This window comes from Danio rerio, chromosome 21, assembly GCF_052040795.2.
Source record: "Danio rerio strain M-AB ecotype USA chromosome 21, GRCz13ab, whole genome shotgun sequence".
Lineage (NCBI taxonomy): Eukaryota > Metazoa > Chordata > Actinopteri > Cypriniformes > Danionidae > Danio > Danio rerio.
In genome coordinates, this window is record NC_141041.1 from 36037630 (window position 1) to 36055132 (window position 17503).

The 17503-nt window shown below is 38.5% G+C and overlaps 2 protein-coding genes across 7 annotated transcripts in view; one reads left to right on the forward strand and one right to left on the reverse strand.

The window, feature by feature from the left end:
• si:ch211-247j9.1 overlaps window positions 1-12500 on the forward strand; it is a 27658-nt gene extending 15158 nt beyond the window's left edge. The window contains exons 1-7 of one of the 6 annotated variants that reach the window (XM_087301489.1): window positions 4616-5823; window positions 6083-6290; window positions 8941-9073; window positions 9203-9336; window positions 9449-9570; window positions 9741-10740; window positions 11627-12500. In XM_087301489.1, coding sequence (XP_087157615.1) covers window positions 9329-9336; window positions 9449-9570; window positions 9741-10740; window positions 11627-11864 — 1368 coding nt within the window. In that variant the 5' untranslated portion in view covers window positions 4616-5823; window positions 6083-6290; window positions 8941-9073; window positions 9203-9328 and the 3' untranslated portion in view covers window positions 11865-12500. Of the gene's footprint in view, window positions 1-4615; window positions 5824-6082; window positions 6291-8940; window positions 9074-9202; window positions 9337-9448; window positions 9571-9740; window positions 10741-11626 lie in introns of those variants that run through there. The other 5 variants (XM_087301487.1, XM_087301488.1, XM_087301490.1 and 2 more) reach the window with 5 other exon arrangements.
• Window positions 12496-17503, reverse strand: part of mapk9 (mitogen-activated protein kinase 9) — a 28158-nt gene continuing 23150 nt past the window's right edge. The window contains exon 12 of the mRNA XM_087301570.1: window positions 12496-16052. Within this exon, the coding sequence (XP_087157696.1) occupies window positions 15913-16052 (140 nt within the window). The 3' untranslated portion in view covers window positions 12496-15912. The remainder of the gene's footprint in view (window positions 16053-17503) is intronic.

Sequence of the window (17503 nt, forward strand, 5' to 3'; positions counted from 1 at the left end):
CTCCAATGACTAGTCTCCTCACAGACCTTGCTTTGTCTACTTTATTGCAAACATCACACAAAATGGTGAAAAACACATGCCACTAAAGCTGATGTCATTCATAACAGCAAATTGAGAGGATTTTCCTCATGGTTTTTGCTTAAAAAACATCACGGATAAGGTTTGCGCACATTTCTCAGACAGTGTCATTTAGGGTTCAAGCATCATTTCATGAGCTTTTCTTACTTGTTTAGTTTTTTTCCTCGATTACTAGCCGTTTGTTGGAGTGAGAGGGAGATGTGTGTCCATCTTGGCTGTGTGCCTGGGAATGATGATGTTACAGTACACCTCACTTTTCTCAGGAGAACCGTCAACCCCCATCACATTCATGCAATCTCAAACAACGAAGCTCTGGGAGTGAAAGTTCCTTTAGTAAACTTTTGAAGTGGTGAACAGAAATTAAAACAAGTGAAGTTTATTCATAAACAAATTTTGAGAGAATCACGGGATTATGATTGAACACGGCTGGTTCTGCATTAGCATGCATGATCCACCAATCAGGCCATTCCTAACCCACTATAAAGAGCCAGGGTTTTTCACTACAGTCATCTTTGATTTGAAGAATCCCCCTTCCACCCCTACCTCTTTACCTTTCCCTCCAAAGGGTGGCACGGTGGCCCAGTGGTTAGCAATGTTGCTTCACAGCAAGAACGTCACCGGTTCTAGTCTTTTTAACAGGCCGGTGGTCGTTTCTGTGCATAGTTTGCATGTTCTTCCCGTGCTCGCTTGGGTTTTTGCCCAGGTCCTCCGATTTCCTCTCACATTCCAAAAACATGCACTACAAGTGAATTAATCAATCTAAATTTTGTACTACAGTCAATCTCTCATCAAGGGGGAGTTGTTGAGATCTACCTGAGCTCAAAGCTCCCCTCTCGCCCAGCAAACGGGAGGGACCCCAGGGCTCAAGGACCTTTTGGGCTTAGGGCTCTCTCCTGGGACAGCAGGCCAAACTTGCTTATAATCAACCATCAGCTAAGTGTGAACTCTTGAAATACCATTGATTTTCTAAGCAGAAAAGCACCCATGAGCTTCTATCACGACCTTTGTCACTTTAAAAAAAGAAGAAGAGCAGAACAAATAGAGACGGTATAAATAACCAGCCTGATCTCATGAGGAAACGCAAGTATTTTATGTTTTGTCAGTTTAGTGGCTAATTCGTACTAGATCAGTCGTACGAAAATGTACAATTTTAAAAAGGAGGCGTGGCACCCAACCCCACCCCTAACCCTAACCGTCATTGGGTGATGAGCAAATTGTACTAAATTGTACGAATTCATACGAATTAGCCACTAAATCAAAATGTAACGAATTGTCGTGAGATTGCGTTGTAAATAACATAATACTACATATCATCACCTTAGAATTATAAGGTTTTATCTGACATTTTTGTCAAAATTTAGTTACTGACATATTCTTATTAAATGACAACTTATTTACATTATGGGATTTTTTTTACACAAGTTGTTTACATTTTAAGACTATTTATTTAAGAACCAAATGTTACACACACACTGTTTGGTTATGGAATGCAAACACTTTAAAGCTCATTATCTCAAAATCATTCAGAATTCAGATAGAACCTTATAATTGCAAGGTGATGATATGCACAATTCATTTGTTGAAAAGAAAATCTAAAAATCTTTGCTAGATTTTCAATGCTAACATGGATACATCATCATAATGTGAAAAAAGTGCCTGTTACAGTAAATATTTAATCCATAGTTGGATGTTGTGCAGTCCAAATTAAATGTGGCAGAGTGTGGCAATGTTGCTAACGTGTGACAATTCAAATGAAACTAGTCTGATTTATGTATACTGGTTGAGTTAGACCCATCATTTTTTTTTTAACTTATGGGTTAAAGAAATGGTTGTCACACACACAAAAAACATGAAAATACTGTCATTATTTACTCTCTCTTCACTTGTTTTTGTTAAACAAAAGCTGATTTTAAAGAATGCTGGAAACCAATAGCCATTAACTTTTACAGTATGCGTTTTTTTACGGTGACGGAGAGAGCTTAACTCGCTGCAATTTAAGAAAGCACATGCAATTACAAAAAACACCAGCAAATAAAAAAAACGATCTTTATCAGTTTGACAGCACAGGTGTTGCAACTCGGTCACAACACAAACAACTGAAAAAACACACTGCAAGAAAAAAGGACCCCATAAACATACCCTGCTGAGATATGGATGTGTTTTTTTATTATGTTGTGTAATCAGGATATTAAAATAAACTAAAAACAACTCACCTTTCAAAGACCCCCAATCACTTCACTTAGCAACAGTCATGACATCATAACACATCCATATATCAGCAGGGTCCATCATGGTTTTGGCTCCCCTAGAAACATTTCCGTTGTGTTATGTGCATATTTGGAAGTGTTGTGATCAATTTACAGTGCATCTCTTCGGTTGTTGGTATTGTGATCGATTTGCAGCACGTTTCTTTAGTTGTTTGTGTTGTAAGAATTTGCAACACATGTGCTGCCAAATGGATGAAGATAATTTTTTTATTTGTTGGTGTTGTGTAATTGCATGTATTTTCTTAAATTGCAGCGCATTAAGCTCTCTTGGCCATGGTCATTTTTCCTATACTATGGATGTCAATGTTTACAGGTTTTTAAGCTTTCTTCAAAATATCCTCTTTAGTTTTTAACAGAAAAAAATAACTCAAAGATTGGAATATTAATTGAGGGAGAGAAAATAATTAGTACATTTTTATTTTTGTGTTAATTAAAACATTAAAATAACTACATGTTTTGTGAATGCTTTACATAACAACTGTAACAAAACCAGATGTTTTTCCCCAGTGATTTTGAGAAGTTTTTCAAACAGAAGTCAAAGTTGTTCAAATGTTCTGTTTACAAAAAATCAATGGCGATCCAGTAACAGTGTTACTTAGTTGCATTTATGCTGTGTTATCATGTCTGTTGTATAGTTTACACAAGGGTGATAATAGTATAGTTTTGAAAAAAAAAAAAAAAAAACTACTTTGAAACCCATTTTCAGACCCCAAAATATGTGGCATGTAAATGGATGTATAAAACGTCAGCTTTTTAGTTAAAATGGTGTTTCATATACAGTGCCCAGCATAATTTTGAAAATGAATATTTTCATCCATTTCTTAGTGAATATAGGCAATGTATTTTGGTGAATTTGAACAAAACTGAAATGCACCAAAACTGAAAGAGAATACAACTAAATTCAAGCAAAATATTGCAAAAACATTTCAACTAAGTTTTTCACTTTTTTATTTTATTTTTATTTTTTTGCTTCTCTTGATTTTTCCTCTTTTTCAAAATTATATTTAAAATTTTTCTATAACACATACATATAGGTATATTAGTTCTTGGGCCGTTATAAGTTATTCTGTTAGATAAGCTCTGCATTTGACTTCAGTACAGACTAATCTAATGTACAAATATAATACTGTGGACCACAGGTCTCAAATCCAGTTCCTGGAGGGCCGCAGCGCTACAGAGATTAGTTCTAACCCTGCTTCAACACACTTATGCCGCAGTCACACTAGAGTTTGAGCTTGGGAAATTCTGTCGCATGGCGCTGCGAAAAGAAGCGGGATTAAACAAGATGATTAGACATTTAAAAAAGCGAGCGATTGGTCCATATTTAAAATTTCTGCCCAGAGAGGTCATGTTTTGATCCTCGATTGAACTCACACAATTATGTGATGGGATTTCCCAGGCCAGAGTTCACCAAGCTTGAACTTTCCAATGCAGCAAACTGTGAAACTTGTCGCACGAGCTTGCGTCTCCGTATGAATGAAAGTCTATGGGGAGAAAAGTCTAGTGTGACCGCAGCTTTACTTGTAGGTTTCAAGCAAGCCTGAAGGACTCATTTAGTTTGATCAGGTGTGTTTAATTAAGGTTAAAGCTAAACTCTGCTGAACTGCGGCTCTCCAGGAACTGGATTTGTGTACTTATATATGCTAAGCACTGTAATTTGATGTAAACTGGTATCCTCAGAGCAGTTTTTTTTAAATGTATTATTAAATGTATTAACCAGCAACTGAATTGAAACATTTTCAAATTAGTTACAAACAATTAAAAATTTAAAACATAAGATGATTACACCCGAAATGAATCAGAATTTAATAGAGCTTGTACGAGCCTCAGTATGTGTCAAGCAACAAGAAACAACTATGTTCTTAATCATCAAATGCACAGTTGATGTTGTTCTAGACATTCAGCGTGATCCCTGTAAATACATGCAAATCCAAACTAAAGGGGAAACTTGAGTCGCAGAGTCCATGTTCCTGCTTATTTCCCAGGAGAGATTAACATTCCCAATGAATTCCCTACATTACCTCTCCAACATAACTCCAGGGGCTCCTAAAAGGTGAGAGATGTCCCTTTAGATAACACGCAGCTGCGTTCATGCATATGCACCGCACACACTCTAGGCCAACGTCTAAGGATCTGCTCCAGACTGGGATTCTCATCAGGGGCCAAGTTACCGGGCACAAATGTATAAAAAGGGTTTGAGGGGCGTGTTCAGCTCTGTCCAATGGAAAATTCTTAGCCACGTGAGGTACACGAGGACAGAGAGAAAGAAAGGGAGATTTAGCAGAAAGCAAGAGGCAGAAAGTCCGAGCTTATTTATTTTTAGTCAATTTGTGTTTCGTGGTGTTAATGATTCACGGTGAGGGGACAGAAATAGTGGGAACTGAATGTGTTGGCACCACCTTGGCCACACTCCAGTAACTCTGCAGTGGAGTAGCTTGATACGGGGAAGAGGTGGGAGAAAACAGGCAAAGACGAGAGGAAATCTAGTATTTACAGTCAACATGAGAGAAAATGCGACACCATGAGAAAACCAACTGCGTTTAGCTAGGGAGGCGGACGTTATTTGACAGCAAACAGAGGAGGTGCTGACTCTCGTCACTGGAAATTTTCGACAATTAAGTCCAGGCAAACATAACCTCCCATTGGAGGTGAACACAGACTCTTCTCTGTTGATGTCTAAGTCAACAGTGGCATATGGTTGAGACGTAAACTTTAAGAGGCGACAGCACATGGAGCATCTACATTCTACCAGATCTTTTATTGGAAATCAACAGGTGCCTCCATTGGGGAGCTCAAGCAGGACATCTCCTGGAACAGGAGGTCAAGCGTTGGACTACGAGGTGGAGGAAGTGTTTCAATAGCCATTCTGAATTAGGACAAATTAAAGCACAAAGGATGGCAAACTTCTTGACTTGGCTAGACTTCAACTTTTAAACTTCTGGATTTGCAGATTTGAAACTGAAGGATTTTTTTTTTGCAGTAATGTCCTCAAAAATGAGGGGTGTGGACTCGCACAACAATGCCTTCCCTTTCAGAATGAAGACAGTCACCTAATTTGGAATGCTGATATATCTGATAAGCACGCATATCTGAGCTGGAGGGTCAGTGTTGCACATCAGCAGGAGAGAGAGGGAGAGCTTCTTTTCGGAGCACTAAGTCTTACCTGCAGACAGGAGAGCGAGAGAGGGGGAGAAAGGAAAAGGAACATCCAGTTCTAGACCAAACAAGCTTGCAAAAACATGAGCAAAAAGGATTCAGGTTCAATGAGGACATTCCTTCGGTGCCAGTTTCAGGATTGCTACGACGACTGAAAACATCCCAGGGTGAAGTGAGGACTTTGGATGCGTGTGCGTGCAAGAGGGATAAAGGGACAAATGCGAAAAAATGCCTGAAAACAAGCAGTCAATCCAGCGGACTGGGAGCTATCTCTCTCACTCCGCTTACAGGAAGATAAAAAGGGTGCTGAGCTTCAGAAAACGTGAGTATTTTTATTATGCAGGGAGAGGGCACACCATCACAGATTTTGGTGCAGTGCAGTAGGAGCGCGCGTTAATCTTAAGCCACTTTTTAAACAGAACATTATTACTGTTTTATGTATTCAATCCTTGTTTTGCAGACTCAACATGATATTTCTGCTTTAGAGGTTAACTGCGTGTATAGCAAGTCTTCTCAAATGAGTTGACAAAATTAGGTAAGGAAATGTGGTGACAGCTCTGTACTTGTATTATACCATACAGGTGTGTTTGGTCAAAGGTTGGAGGAGACGGTGCTGTATGAGAGGAGGTACGGGGATCACATGGCTCCTCTGGTGGTGGAGCAGTGTGTTGACTTCATCCGAGAGCGTGGGCTCACTGAGGTGGGACTCTTCAGGCAGCCTGGCCAGGCCACACTGGTTAAGGAGTTGCAGGAAGCTTTTGATGCTGGGGAGAAACCGTCTTTTGACAGGTAAGAGACAGACGGTAATGAGAGCAGGGTACAGCAGAGATACCTGCATCATGTACATACCATTGCTTAAAAGAGAACTACATTGTATCTTCATCAGGTATAAATAAATTGAACCTAGGCCCCTGAAGTTATATATATGCTAAAGTGCATAGGTTGTGAAAGATCCTCTATAGAAACATATACTTAACGTTATGGACAATGTTATATTGTAATTCAGTAAACTACTCTTCCTTTAAATATGACGTGGCTTTACTCTGCATACGGACAATAAAACACAACTCATAAACTGAAAAGGAACAGACTCAAGTCTAAATTTTGCCTGACCCCTCTACATGCTATATATACACAGCAGGCTGAGAAAGGAAGGAAGAACCAATTTGGCTGTAGCTAATTTATTCTGAGAAGACTTGTGCAAATATAAATCGAAATGTTTTAAAATAAGCTTCTCCTGCTCACCAAGGCTGCATTTGTTTTATCAGAAATACAGTACAAATTGTAAAATGTTTTTGCACTACAAAAGTACTGTTCAAAAGTAGTTTATAATTTATTTAATTTATTCCAGTGATTTTAAAGATGAATTTTCAGCTTCATTACTCCAGTCTTTAGAGTCACGATACTTCAGAAATCACTCTAAGATTAATAATAACAATAGTTATTAATATCATTATCATTAATGTAACAGTAATAAAAGCAATAATGACTGGAGTATTCATTTCATTTATAACTACATACAATAAGAAAGCAGTTATTGAAAATGTTAATAAACATTTAACAATTTTGTTTTTACATTTAATAAATGCCGCCTTGATGAACAGAATAACTGTCTTAAAAAAAATAATAATAAAAAAAAATAAAAAACTAACCCCAAACTTTTGACTGATTTTGTCAATGGTGGATTTAGGCATGGGCAATAGCCCAGCGCGTCATCTTGCTTGGGGCGATGCAGGGAAATGCTGCAAAAAAAAAATAAATAAATAAAAAAAAAATAATGAACAGTGCCCCAGTTAAAACCAACTGTGCCCCAGTAAAAGCTTTGAGATGTGATTTACTTTGTGCAAGTGAATTAATTTAGGGTGGTAATCTCAGTACAAAGACGTTAGGGGTCATTCACATTTGGCATCTTTTGCATGCGCAAGTTTGTTATTTTCTAGCCAAATTTATAGTATTCGAAAATCAGTATTCGAGAAATACTCTGATGACCTACTACCACCAGAGAGATTCTGAAGTGTGCATCCGATGCATGCTGCGCTATCCCATGATGCCACGTGAGAGAATTTATGAAGATGAGTGAATCGACGCAACTCACGTGTGTAGGTCAGGTGATCATGACAAAATGGCGGATGTAGTACATCCATGTTCCATTTATACTGCTCACATTCACAATGTATAGAACAAACTTTTTTTTTAAGGCCGAGTAGTACATTTAAATTCAAATGTGGTACCTACTGAGTAGTAAGCTGTTTCTGACGCAGCCTTTATTTCTCAGGGGATGGGAAAAGAGGTGGTTTGCCCAGGGTGCCATTTAACAAATATAAAAATTTAACTAAATTTCTTCAGAAATGATTTAATTATTCAAAATATAAAGTGATTTTAGTTGTGGCTACACCATGCTAGTAGAATGGTAAAATCATGACTCTGAAAAAAAAAACTCTTAATTTTGTGTAAAATCAGTTTTGTGAAAGGTCAGAGTTGCCAACATGTAAAATAATAATAATAATAATAATAAATGTATAGGCACATCCACTCGATACCAATTAATACTTTTTCAAATACTTTGTACTGTGCTACAGAATACATGTAACTCATGAAACATATCAAAAACGTATTACTATTACTGATAGATCAGAAAATACTGACAATTCCTCCAAAACATGATTGTAGTGAGTGGGGCAGGGCCGAGAGCCATGAGAGTGCTATGAGGATGGTGGTGTGCATCACCTGTCTCGAGTCTCATGGAGGAGCTCTGGAAACTTAAAAGGAAAGACAGCAATGGAAGAACAAAGAGGACAAGGCCTGGACATTTTGTTTGCTAGCAGTTTGTTTATATTCATAATTAGAATTACTTTAAGTTCTTCAGTTCTTTGCCTCCTTTCCAGTGGCCAGGGAGCCATGAGCTTCATTAAAATGATTTTATTTAATAATGTTTATGAAGCATGCATATGGCTGCTCTGAGCACAACAAAAATCAGATGAAGTGAATTTTATCCACTTTTAACCTTAATATTTAGTGCGTCTACCTACCTGCAAATACAGCAGCACATCTCTATTCTAGTTAACATGTTTCCTGGAAACGTCAACCTTAATGTTATGGTATGGCTTCTGGAACTGAAGACAAAGGCTTTCCTGTGGATTTTGTGAACATGATTGTGTAACAATGACAATAAAATAGGCCTAGGTTTATATATATATATATATATATATATATATATATATATATATATATATATATATATGATACTCACAGTGCATAGTAATGGCTCTGGATATTTCATTATGGGTTTTATAGGTATTGTATTGGCCAATTCAACAAAAACTAATGAAACCTCTATATATCCATTTTCCATACACCACTGGAAAAATACTGTACACAAATAATAGAAATTCAAATGAGTGAATTAGTTCATGTAATGAATACACATTTGCTCTCTCAGCAGTACCGATGTACACACCGTGGCGTCTTTGCTGAAGCTGTACCTCAGAGAGTTGCCTGAACCTCTGGTGCCATTTTCCCGCTATGAAGAGTTTCTTGTATGTGGCAAAAGAATTCCCTCAGATAGGGAAAAGGTAAACTCTTCCAGTTACTTCGAAGAGCACATAATAATGCTTAATTTAAACACAATTGTAAATGTTATTACAATCTGCAGTTAAAGGATTGACAAGAATTCTGTTTTATAACGCCATGCTGTACAACAGGGTTTGCAAGAGTTAAGGAGTCTCCTTTATGAGCTGCCTGTAGCAAACTTCAACCTCCTGAAATACATCTGCCAGTAAGACTGAAGTCCATTTTTACCATCATAAGATCTAGGGATATGGTTTTCCATGTCTAGGTATTGGCGTTTGGAGCTTTTGCTTAATTGGCAATGACATGTCTATCCTAGTCTTGAAACTTTAGTCATGGTTCACATCAGATAATGCAGCAATGACACATCTCTGTTCCAGATTCTTAAATGATGTCCAGTCATACTCTAATGTCAACAAGATGAGTATCCAGAACCTGGCAACTGTATTCGGGCCAAATATCCTCCGGCCTAAAGCTGAGGACCCAGAAAGTATCATTGGAGGTGAGCAATATTTAGGTCTCCATAAAAAGGATCCAAGGGTAAATTCAGGTGATGTCCTGGCTTGACTAAGATTTAGATAGCTCTCTAAAGTTAGCGTATGTGCTCATAGGCTTGTTAAGATATATGATGCTGTTTGCCACACACTTATACATCCTTCTCTCCAACCCTAGGGGCAGCAGTTGTGCAACATATAATGTCAGAACTGATCCGGGAGCATGGCCTGCTCTTTTCCCGAGAGAACTGCAACCTTCCTGAGACATCTTTACAAGCTGTCCAAGACATACAAAGACACAGTGATCTTGTGGAATGGGTGCACGAACCACCTTCTCACCCGCGGGAGCCCCTAATAAACAAAGATTACACCACACTTCCAGACCAGACTGTAGCCTGTCCTCGTAAACACTCTTTACCACTAACCACAGAGAGGACAGGGTCTTTTCAAAAACCCTGTGACAAAACATTGTTACACCATCTCTCTGAAACAGAGCAACAGCTTCAAGAGGACTGTTCGCCAACCAGCTCTACACTAATTTGCGATAACCAAAGTCAACACAACTCAGCACAGGAATCTCTCCATACAAGACATGTACTATCACCCTCCACCCCACCACCTGCCTGCTCTACTGTGAACAATGTGCTGGAAGCTGGGGTCGAAATGTGTGTGCAGTCAAGGAGCTGGTCTGGCATGGAAGATGCCAGATGGGGACCGGAAAGATTGTTAGGAGAGAGTGGAGGCAGCAGTGAAGCTCAGGACAGCACTTTATCTGTCTATGACAACATTGTTACTGAGGTACAATATACAGAGGACAGAGATGCCAAAGGTACTGCCAGTGCGACTGATAGCAACAGCTCCTGGTCCTCCTGTGAGATTGTCCCTTTGGATGGGGGAAGTGGAAGTGGTGGAGCGACTAGCCCTTGCCATGCTTCCCCTGGACAGTTTCCCTCATTTAGAATGGACTCTGGGGAAGAAGACCTTCGCCCCAACTCTCTTGCCTCATCATCTGCTCCCACAGATGCCCCTTTAAGCACTGGCAGCAGTGAAGTTTTTTTGCCAAATGCACCCCAGGAACCCTTAGGGTTTCCAGCTTCCCATGCCATGCAGTGCCTCATTGCAGGGCTTCGTCAACAGATGACCAGGCAAAAGGCAGAGTATGAGGCTAAAATAAACAGGTAAGATCACCTAATTTTGGTAAATTCTAGCAGAACACGTTTGTTTGTTGAGGGAAAACTGCAAAACTCTGGCACCTGATAAACCAATGTCATAAAGAGTTTCTGTAACTTTTATCAATCAAGACTGTTTGGGATGAATTGAATTACAGACAAGTGGGTTGGTCCATGGCTAAATATGAATGGTGTGTGACAGGGGCCTTGGGCTGAGGTGTTTCAACTGGCTGCACCCAAGCTGCACGCCTTCAATGTAAATAACAAACTTGCACGCAGAAGAGACACCATATGTGACCAGCTCCAACACTGCCATCAGTTGGGATCTCCAGCAGTTGATCTTTTCATGAAGACATGCTGGATTCACCTGATTTGTTGACAAATGGTTTTGTATCCATTCCTTGGCAGTTTGTGGGTCCTTCACTTGGACCTTTTCACAAATGAAAATTTCCAAAGAATTCTGTTTCTTACTTATTTTACTAGCTTGTGGGTTAAATTGTTGCACTCAAGTGACTGAGATGTAACAGATTATACAGTCATTTTTCAAAAAAAAAAAAAAAAAAAAAAAAGATCATTCAGATCATGAATAAACTGAACGAATGCTTTTATGCGAAGCTCAGTACCAATTCATCCATGGACCAGTACCGGTTTGCGGCCCGGTGTTGGGGACCACTACCTCCATTAATGCATTATTTCCCAACACTATTCCTGAAGGCACACCAACTTAATTTTGAATGGCTCCATTAAAGAACCCTTCTAGTTCAGGTTACAAATATGTACTGCTCTATGTTGTATGCTGTCCGTTTTCCACATGATAAAGATTTAGAAACACTGAACTAATGTAGGAGTGTACATAAACACAGTTTGTTTACTTTGTTGTCTTTTGTGCCTTTAGACTGGAGCAAAGAAACAAAGTGCTTCAGGGGGAAGTTGCAGGGTTGCGATCAACTCTGGAACAGCAGCGGCGCTGGGTGAGCATGGCTGAGATCAAGATGCGTAACGTAGAGCGAGCCCGTGCAGATGCCGACAGACGAAATGCCACTCTTCAACAAGAAATGGAGCAGTTCTTTGAAACGTTTGGTGAGCTTCATGCAGAGGCTCGAAAAACTGGTCGAATTGTTCAGAGTTTTTGAACCGTTCAGGGGCTGTGCTACAAAAAACAGCCTTCACAGCATCTCTAAGGTTGCTTTAGAGCAGTGTTTTCCAATTCTATTCCTGGAGCATCCCCAACAGTACACTTTTTGGATGTCTTATGTGATATTTCTGATAAATATACATTTTAGGAAGAAGTCTAAAGATTCTACGAGGGTGATGATGGGCTGAATGAGGAGAACATACAAAATGTCTAATGTTGGAAATGGTTTAAGGGCTGTAGAAATAAGGATGCATCCCTGAGAAAACCATTGCCCTACTTTAAGTACAGTTCAGTTGCCTGAACAACTGTGCGGACCAGCATGTCAACTTTAAAGACCATTTTGGCCATTCAAGTGATCAGAGACAATGGAATGAACCAAAAAGTAGAACAAAGTTTTATGATGTCTAGAAAGCATGAATGCCATTTTTCAGACAGGATTCTAATGGAAACTTGTCTTTTGGGATGCTCTATTACATACGCTCTGGTGGGTAGCTAGGGTCTCACTGTTTTACAGTTTTATTTGACTCCTGTGTAACCGACAGAAGACACGCATACCTTGTACATTGTTCATACACTGAATGTATTTGTACCATATGAAATAAAATGTAAAAACAAATCAACAAACAAACTTTAATATGAGCTTTTTATTTGGCCAGTCATAACAGATGTTTAATTTCTTTATCTTTTTTTGAGAGAGAAAAGAGGTATCACTCTACCATTGTAGATGGAGGACTCCATTTAAGGTTTTGCATATGTTTCAGACAGGTTCGTAATTTGGGTCACCTTCATCATAGCCCACTGACAGGGAGCCCATATGTAGCACAACAATACAAAACACATGAAAGCTAAACAGACATTACTAGCACAGAGCAGTTAGATATTTATTCCTTTTACAGGATTTGATTGTGAAGATTCTGATTGACGATGACCATGAGAACTGTTTTCTTAAGAAGAAGTAAATGAATATCTAAAAAGTGAACAATTCTTCAAGTCATAACTGATTCCACCTCTAGTGATAGATTGTCTTTTGACAAAAACACACTGTTGGTTAGACATACACTCTCTCCCCCAAAGGAAATGGACACCTAAAAGAAGAGAAGTTAAGCCCTTGAGAAAAAGCGTGAGCCAGCTTTGTTCGTTTTCTTAAAGGTCTCAGTGCCATAGAGGTCCATCACTAACGTTCATAACAGGAGTCACAACACAACAGTGAAACAAATGTGCATGAGGCTCCGAAATGAAAATGGAACACAATGCACTATTGCGTTGTTCTAATACATTATCACTGCGCTAACAGTAAAGTGAAGCACCAAATGAGATCTCACAATCTTAAGGAGACCAGAAAAATGAGATGTTTGGGAAAGCAGATGAACAATCCAGACTGTCGGAAAAAAAGAGTCAAAGCTTGATTGTTGAATATAATATTACTATCAATTGTTTCGTGGCCAAGCTGTAGTGATGGTTGTAATGAGAAGCTTAAGGCATGAAAGTCATGGTGATGCCAAGTTCATTCTCCAGTCTCTTTCTTTTTTCAGTCCATTAGAATAACTTGGAGCCAGATAAACTCAACAGACTCATATAGTCCTTCTGAGGCTCTCAATCAATCTTTTACAACCAGAGGACACAATTCTGCAACATCCTCAAGTTCTGAATGAAGGCGGCTTGTTTTCTCATGCATAATGAATTTAGGGTACAGAACACTAGTTTATACAGTCATCTATTTTTGAACTGAATGAATGGGGAAGAAAAGGAAGTAAAAAAAAAAAAAGGCTCTCAATCATGAAAACCATAGCTAAAAAGGAGAAAGTCAAAGGGTATGATTAGCCACAGTATGTCACTAGCTGTTTCCATCCAACTATTTGCATATGAACATAAAAAACTAATAGAAATGCCAAAATGTGCATTAAATTTTGCACATAACCGAGTAGCATAAAGTTTTTATTCAATTAAAAAAAAATGCAAATAAACTACAATGGAATCACTTTTACTGAACAAAATCCAGTATGCACATTAAAAAAGGTCATGTGATTTTGGTAAAAGAGATCATGTCATAAAAATGTGTGTGAATGGATAAACAAGCAGGCTGAACACTCTAAAACATCTGAAATGTTCTCTTTAACTAATTGGCAGTGGCAGATTTAGACATGGGCAATATTGCTGGGGGCGGCACAGGGAGATGGTGCAAAAAATAAATAGCGCCCCAGTAAAAACCAACCATGTCCCAGTAAAAGCTTCAAGATGTGATTTACTTTATGCAAGTGAATTAATTTAGGGTGTTAATCTCAGTACAAGGACGTTAGGGGTCATTCACATTTGGCGTCTTTTGCATGCGAAAGTTTGTTATTCTCTATCTGAATTCATAGAATTCCAAAAACAGTATGCGAGAAGTATTCGGATGACCTACTAATTCCGGCAAGATTATAAAGTGTATCAGATGCATGCTGCGCTATCCCATTATGCCCTATGAATGGGAGTGAAGCGACGCAACTCACGTGGGTAGGTGAGGTGATTATGACAAAATGGCGGATGTAGTACATCCATGTTCCATTCATACTGCTCACATTCATAATGTATAGAACAAACCTTTTTTAACGGCAGAATAGTTTGTTTTAATTCAAATGCGGTACCTACAGAGTAGTAGACGGTTTCGGACCCAGCCTTTATTTCTCAGGGGATGGGTAAAGGGGTCTATTTAGGGTGGTTCACCAAGGGTGCCATTTAAACTAGAACTGCCACTGCTCATTGGATGGAAACGCTGCTTTACTCGCACGTCTTTTATGCGATAATTCAGTTTTGCGCATAGATTTAATGCACATCTTTGGATGGAAAAAGCTACTGAATTGCAAAGTTAATAAAATGTTCCTGGTAATCTATAAGAATATGACAAATCTTTCAGCTTGTCAATATATGAGCATCTTAATGAAAAAAAGAAAGAAAAAGCCACTGACAAGACTTCTTAAGAGTAAAAAAAAAATCTATAAATTTGCTTTATATAACATTCTTATAGGCATTTCAAGTTTGAGGAGATTAAAAAAGGCAATGGATTGCAATAGCTCATGCAATGAAACACAGTCGTATGAAATACGTCATGAACTTGCCAGCAGTGATTAATTACTCTTGGAATGATGAGGAACGGGACTCCGATTTGGATTTTGCATCTACAGTGTACCATTTTGAATTTAGATGCACTTTTTTAAAAAGCTGAATGTTAATTTTTGACCCTCTGTGTGCAATTGTATTTTTAAATCATTTTTAAGTCGCATCGCAATCTGTTTTAGAGTAGATATTAAAAAGCTGTAAAATGGTTTCCACAGCACGAACAAAGAAAATCCGAACATTTACACGAAATCTATGTACGTATATACACACTTGACTACACCCTAACCAACTGAAATCCATCATTGGGTTTTCTTTTAAAATGGGTGTATGGTGACTATATACAGAGGCAGGCACTATTGTTCTGTTTCCTACGTGTGTTTAGGCGTATTTCAGTAATCTGTAGTTGCGCTGTCTGTCTAATAAGTGTTCTTGTTAATATCATGCAGCAATTCTTGTAACAGGAATTGGTTCTGGAGGGGATGGCTAGCTATAAAGTTCAACAATTTATATCTGTGCTTCTTTTAGGTGATGAAATGAATAGTAATAAAAGCTACATCACAGGGGGAGAGCGAGGGCATTAATGACAGGGATAGTCTCAGATATTACATATGCTGCTGCAATAAGAACTCCACCGGAGAAGATGGCATGTTAGTTGTTGTAAAATGAAATGTAAACGCATTAATGCACTCTTCTGTCTATTTGAACGGAGTTCCTTTATAAAATCTAAAAGAAAATAAGATGCTTTTTTGTTGGAGTGTAATCTGAGCATCAGCCTACAACTCAAAAGCTAATACTACACGAATGAGAAGAGAGGAAAAAGCAGACCCTTAAAAGCAATAGTGAAGTGTAAACTTGAAGCTGTATGAACGTGCACCCACGGTTCAGTCCAGACCTCTGCATGGCCCACACAGCGATGTGAAATGAGGGAGAAGAGCTGGAAGTCACTGGAGTCACTCTTCCAATGGGCCCGTGAGGGTGTCAATGCAAGAGCTGTCGGTATCTGAAGCCAGCGTCTGCTCCGTCGACATGGATGAGATGTCATTAATAGAGGACGACTGGGAGGGAGTGGCGCTGCTGTTAACCGTACCGTCTACAAAGCACAAAGAGCAATCCATTACTATGAGTGTCTCTGAGGGTAATGTGTTATTTATACTTATGAATGCAGGCAACATTTAACCCCGCACCTGTTCCAAGTGATTGAATTTATTATAAACATCAAGGCTAAACAAATGCATTTGACGTGAAACTAAATTTAGCTGCATTCATGTCATTGCAATTACTACACTTCAAAAAAAAAAAAGATCAATTAGTCATGACACTAAATGTTTTAGTTCATTGAAACTTATTAAACCAAGAATATCATGTTCTAACTTAATTGTATAAGTTACACAAGCAGTCAGTCAGTCTAACATAGGTTAAATAGATTCATTTGATTAAGCTTAAATATTTAAAGTAACCAGGATTCTTTTTACAGTGTAGGGATGCACTGAAATAAAAATTTTAGGGTGAAACCCAACATTTTGCATGCACTTGGCTGAAAACCCTAAACTGCTTTGTAATAATTATTTTTATTTCATTAACACTGGAACTACCACAGGGCGTCAAGGTGGTGCAGTGGGTAGTACAATCGCCTCACAGCCAGAATGTTGCTGGTTCGAGCCTCAGCTGAGTCAGTTGGCATATCTGTGTGGAGTTTGCATGTTCTCCCTGTGTTCACGTGGTTTTCCTCCAGGTCCTCTGGTTTCCCCCAAAAGTCCAAAGACATGCGCTATAGTTGAATTGGGTAAGCTAAATGAGTGTGTGTGGATGTTTCTCAGTGATGGGTTGCAGTTGGAAGGGCATCCACTGCGTGAAACATGTGCTGGATAAGTTGGTGGTTCATTCCACTGGGGCGACCCCTGATTAATAAAAGGACTAAGCCGAAGAGAAAATGAAGGAACGAAGGATTGGAACTACCAACATTCTATAGCTAATAGAATTACAATAGCGGTCACCGCTCTCATACAAGACATCATGTTGTCATTTAAAACTTCTACAGAGATTATAAAATTAAGCTTTGATTGTCTGTTATCATAGTTAATTAAGTCATTACCCTAAAAATACTACCTTTTTGGTAATACAGCCTATAAATATATACAGTTAGGCAACATTAGACCACTTATGAATGAATCAATTTTTTTTCACGTTCACAAGTAGGGGAGAAGGCTTTTCATGGCACTAAACATGCTGTTTTGAAAGACATATCTTTGAAGATATGTTTTTGCCAACAGAAAGTTGTTTTGGTTAGCATGAAGTTGCTAGGCAAAATTACAGGGAAAAGTAGCAGACATCAAAATGCATGCTATGGTTTATCTAGGTAGAAATAAAAAACTCTTTTGTGTTTTTTTTTTTCTTCATTTTAATAAAATGTCAATGTTAGAAGGATAATACACAATTTTAGTAAAAGTCATGGAATTATAGATACAGGTGTTTTATCTTAAAGTTATTAAACAGCAAAAAAATACAAATGGTCAAAATTACCACCTCTGTAGTTCTAGTGAT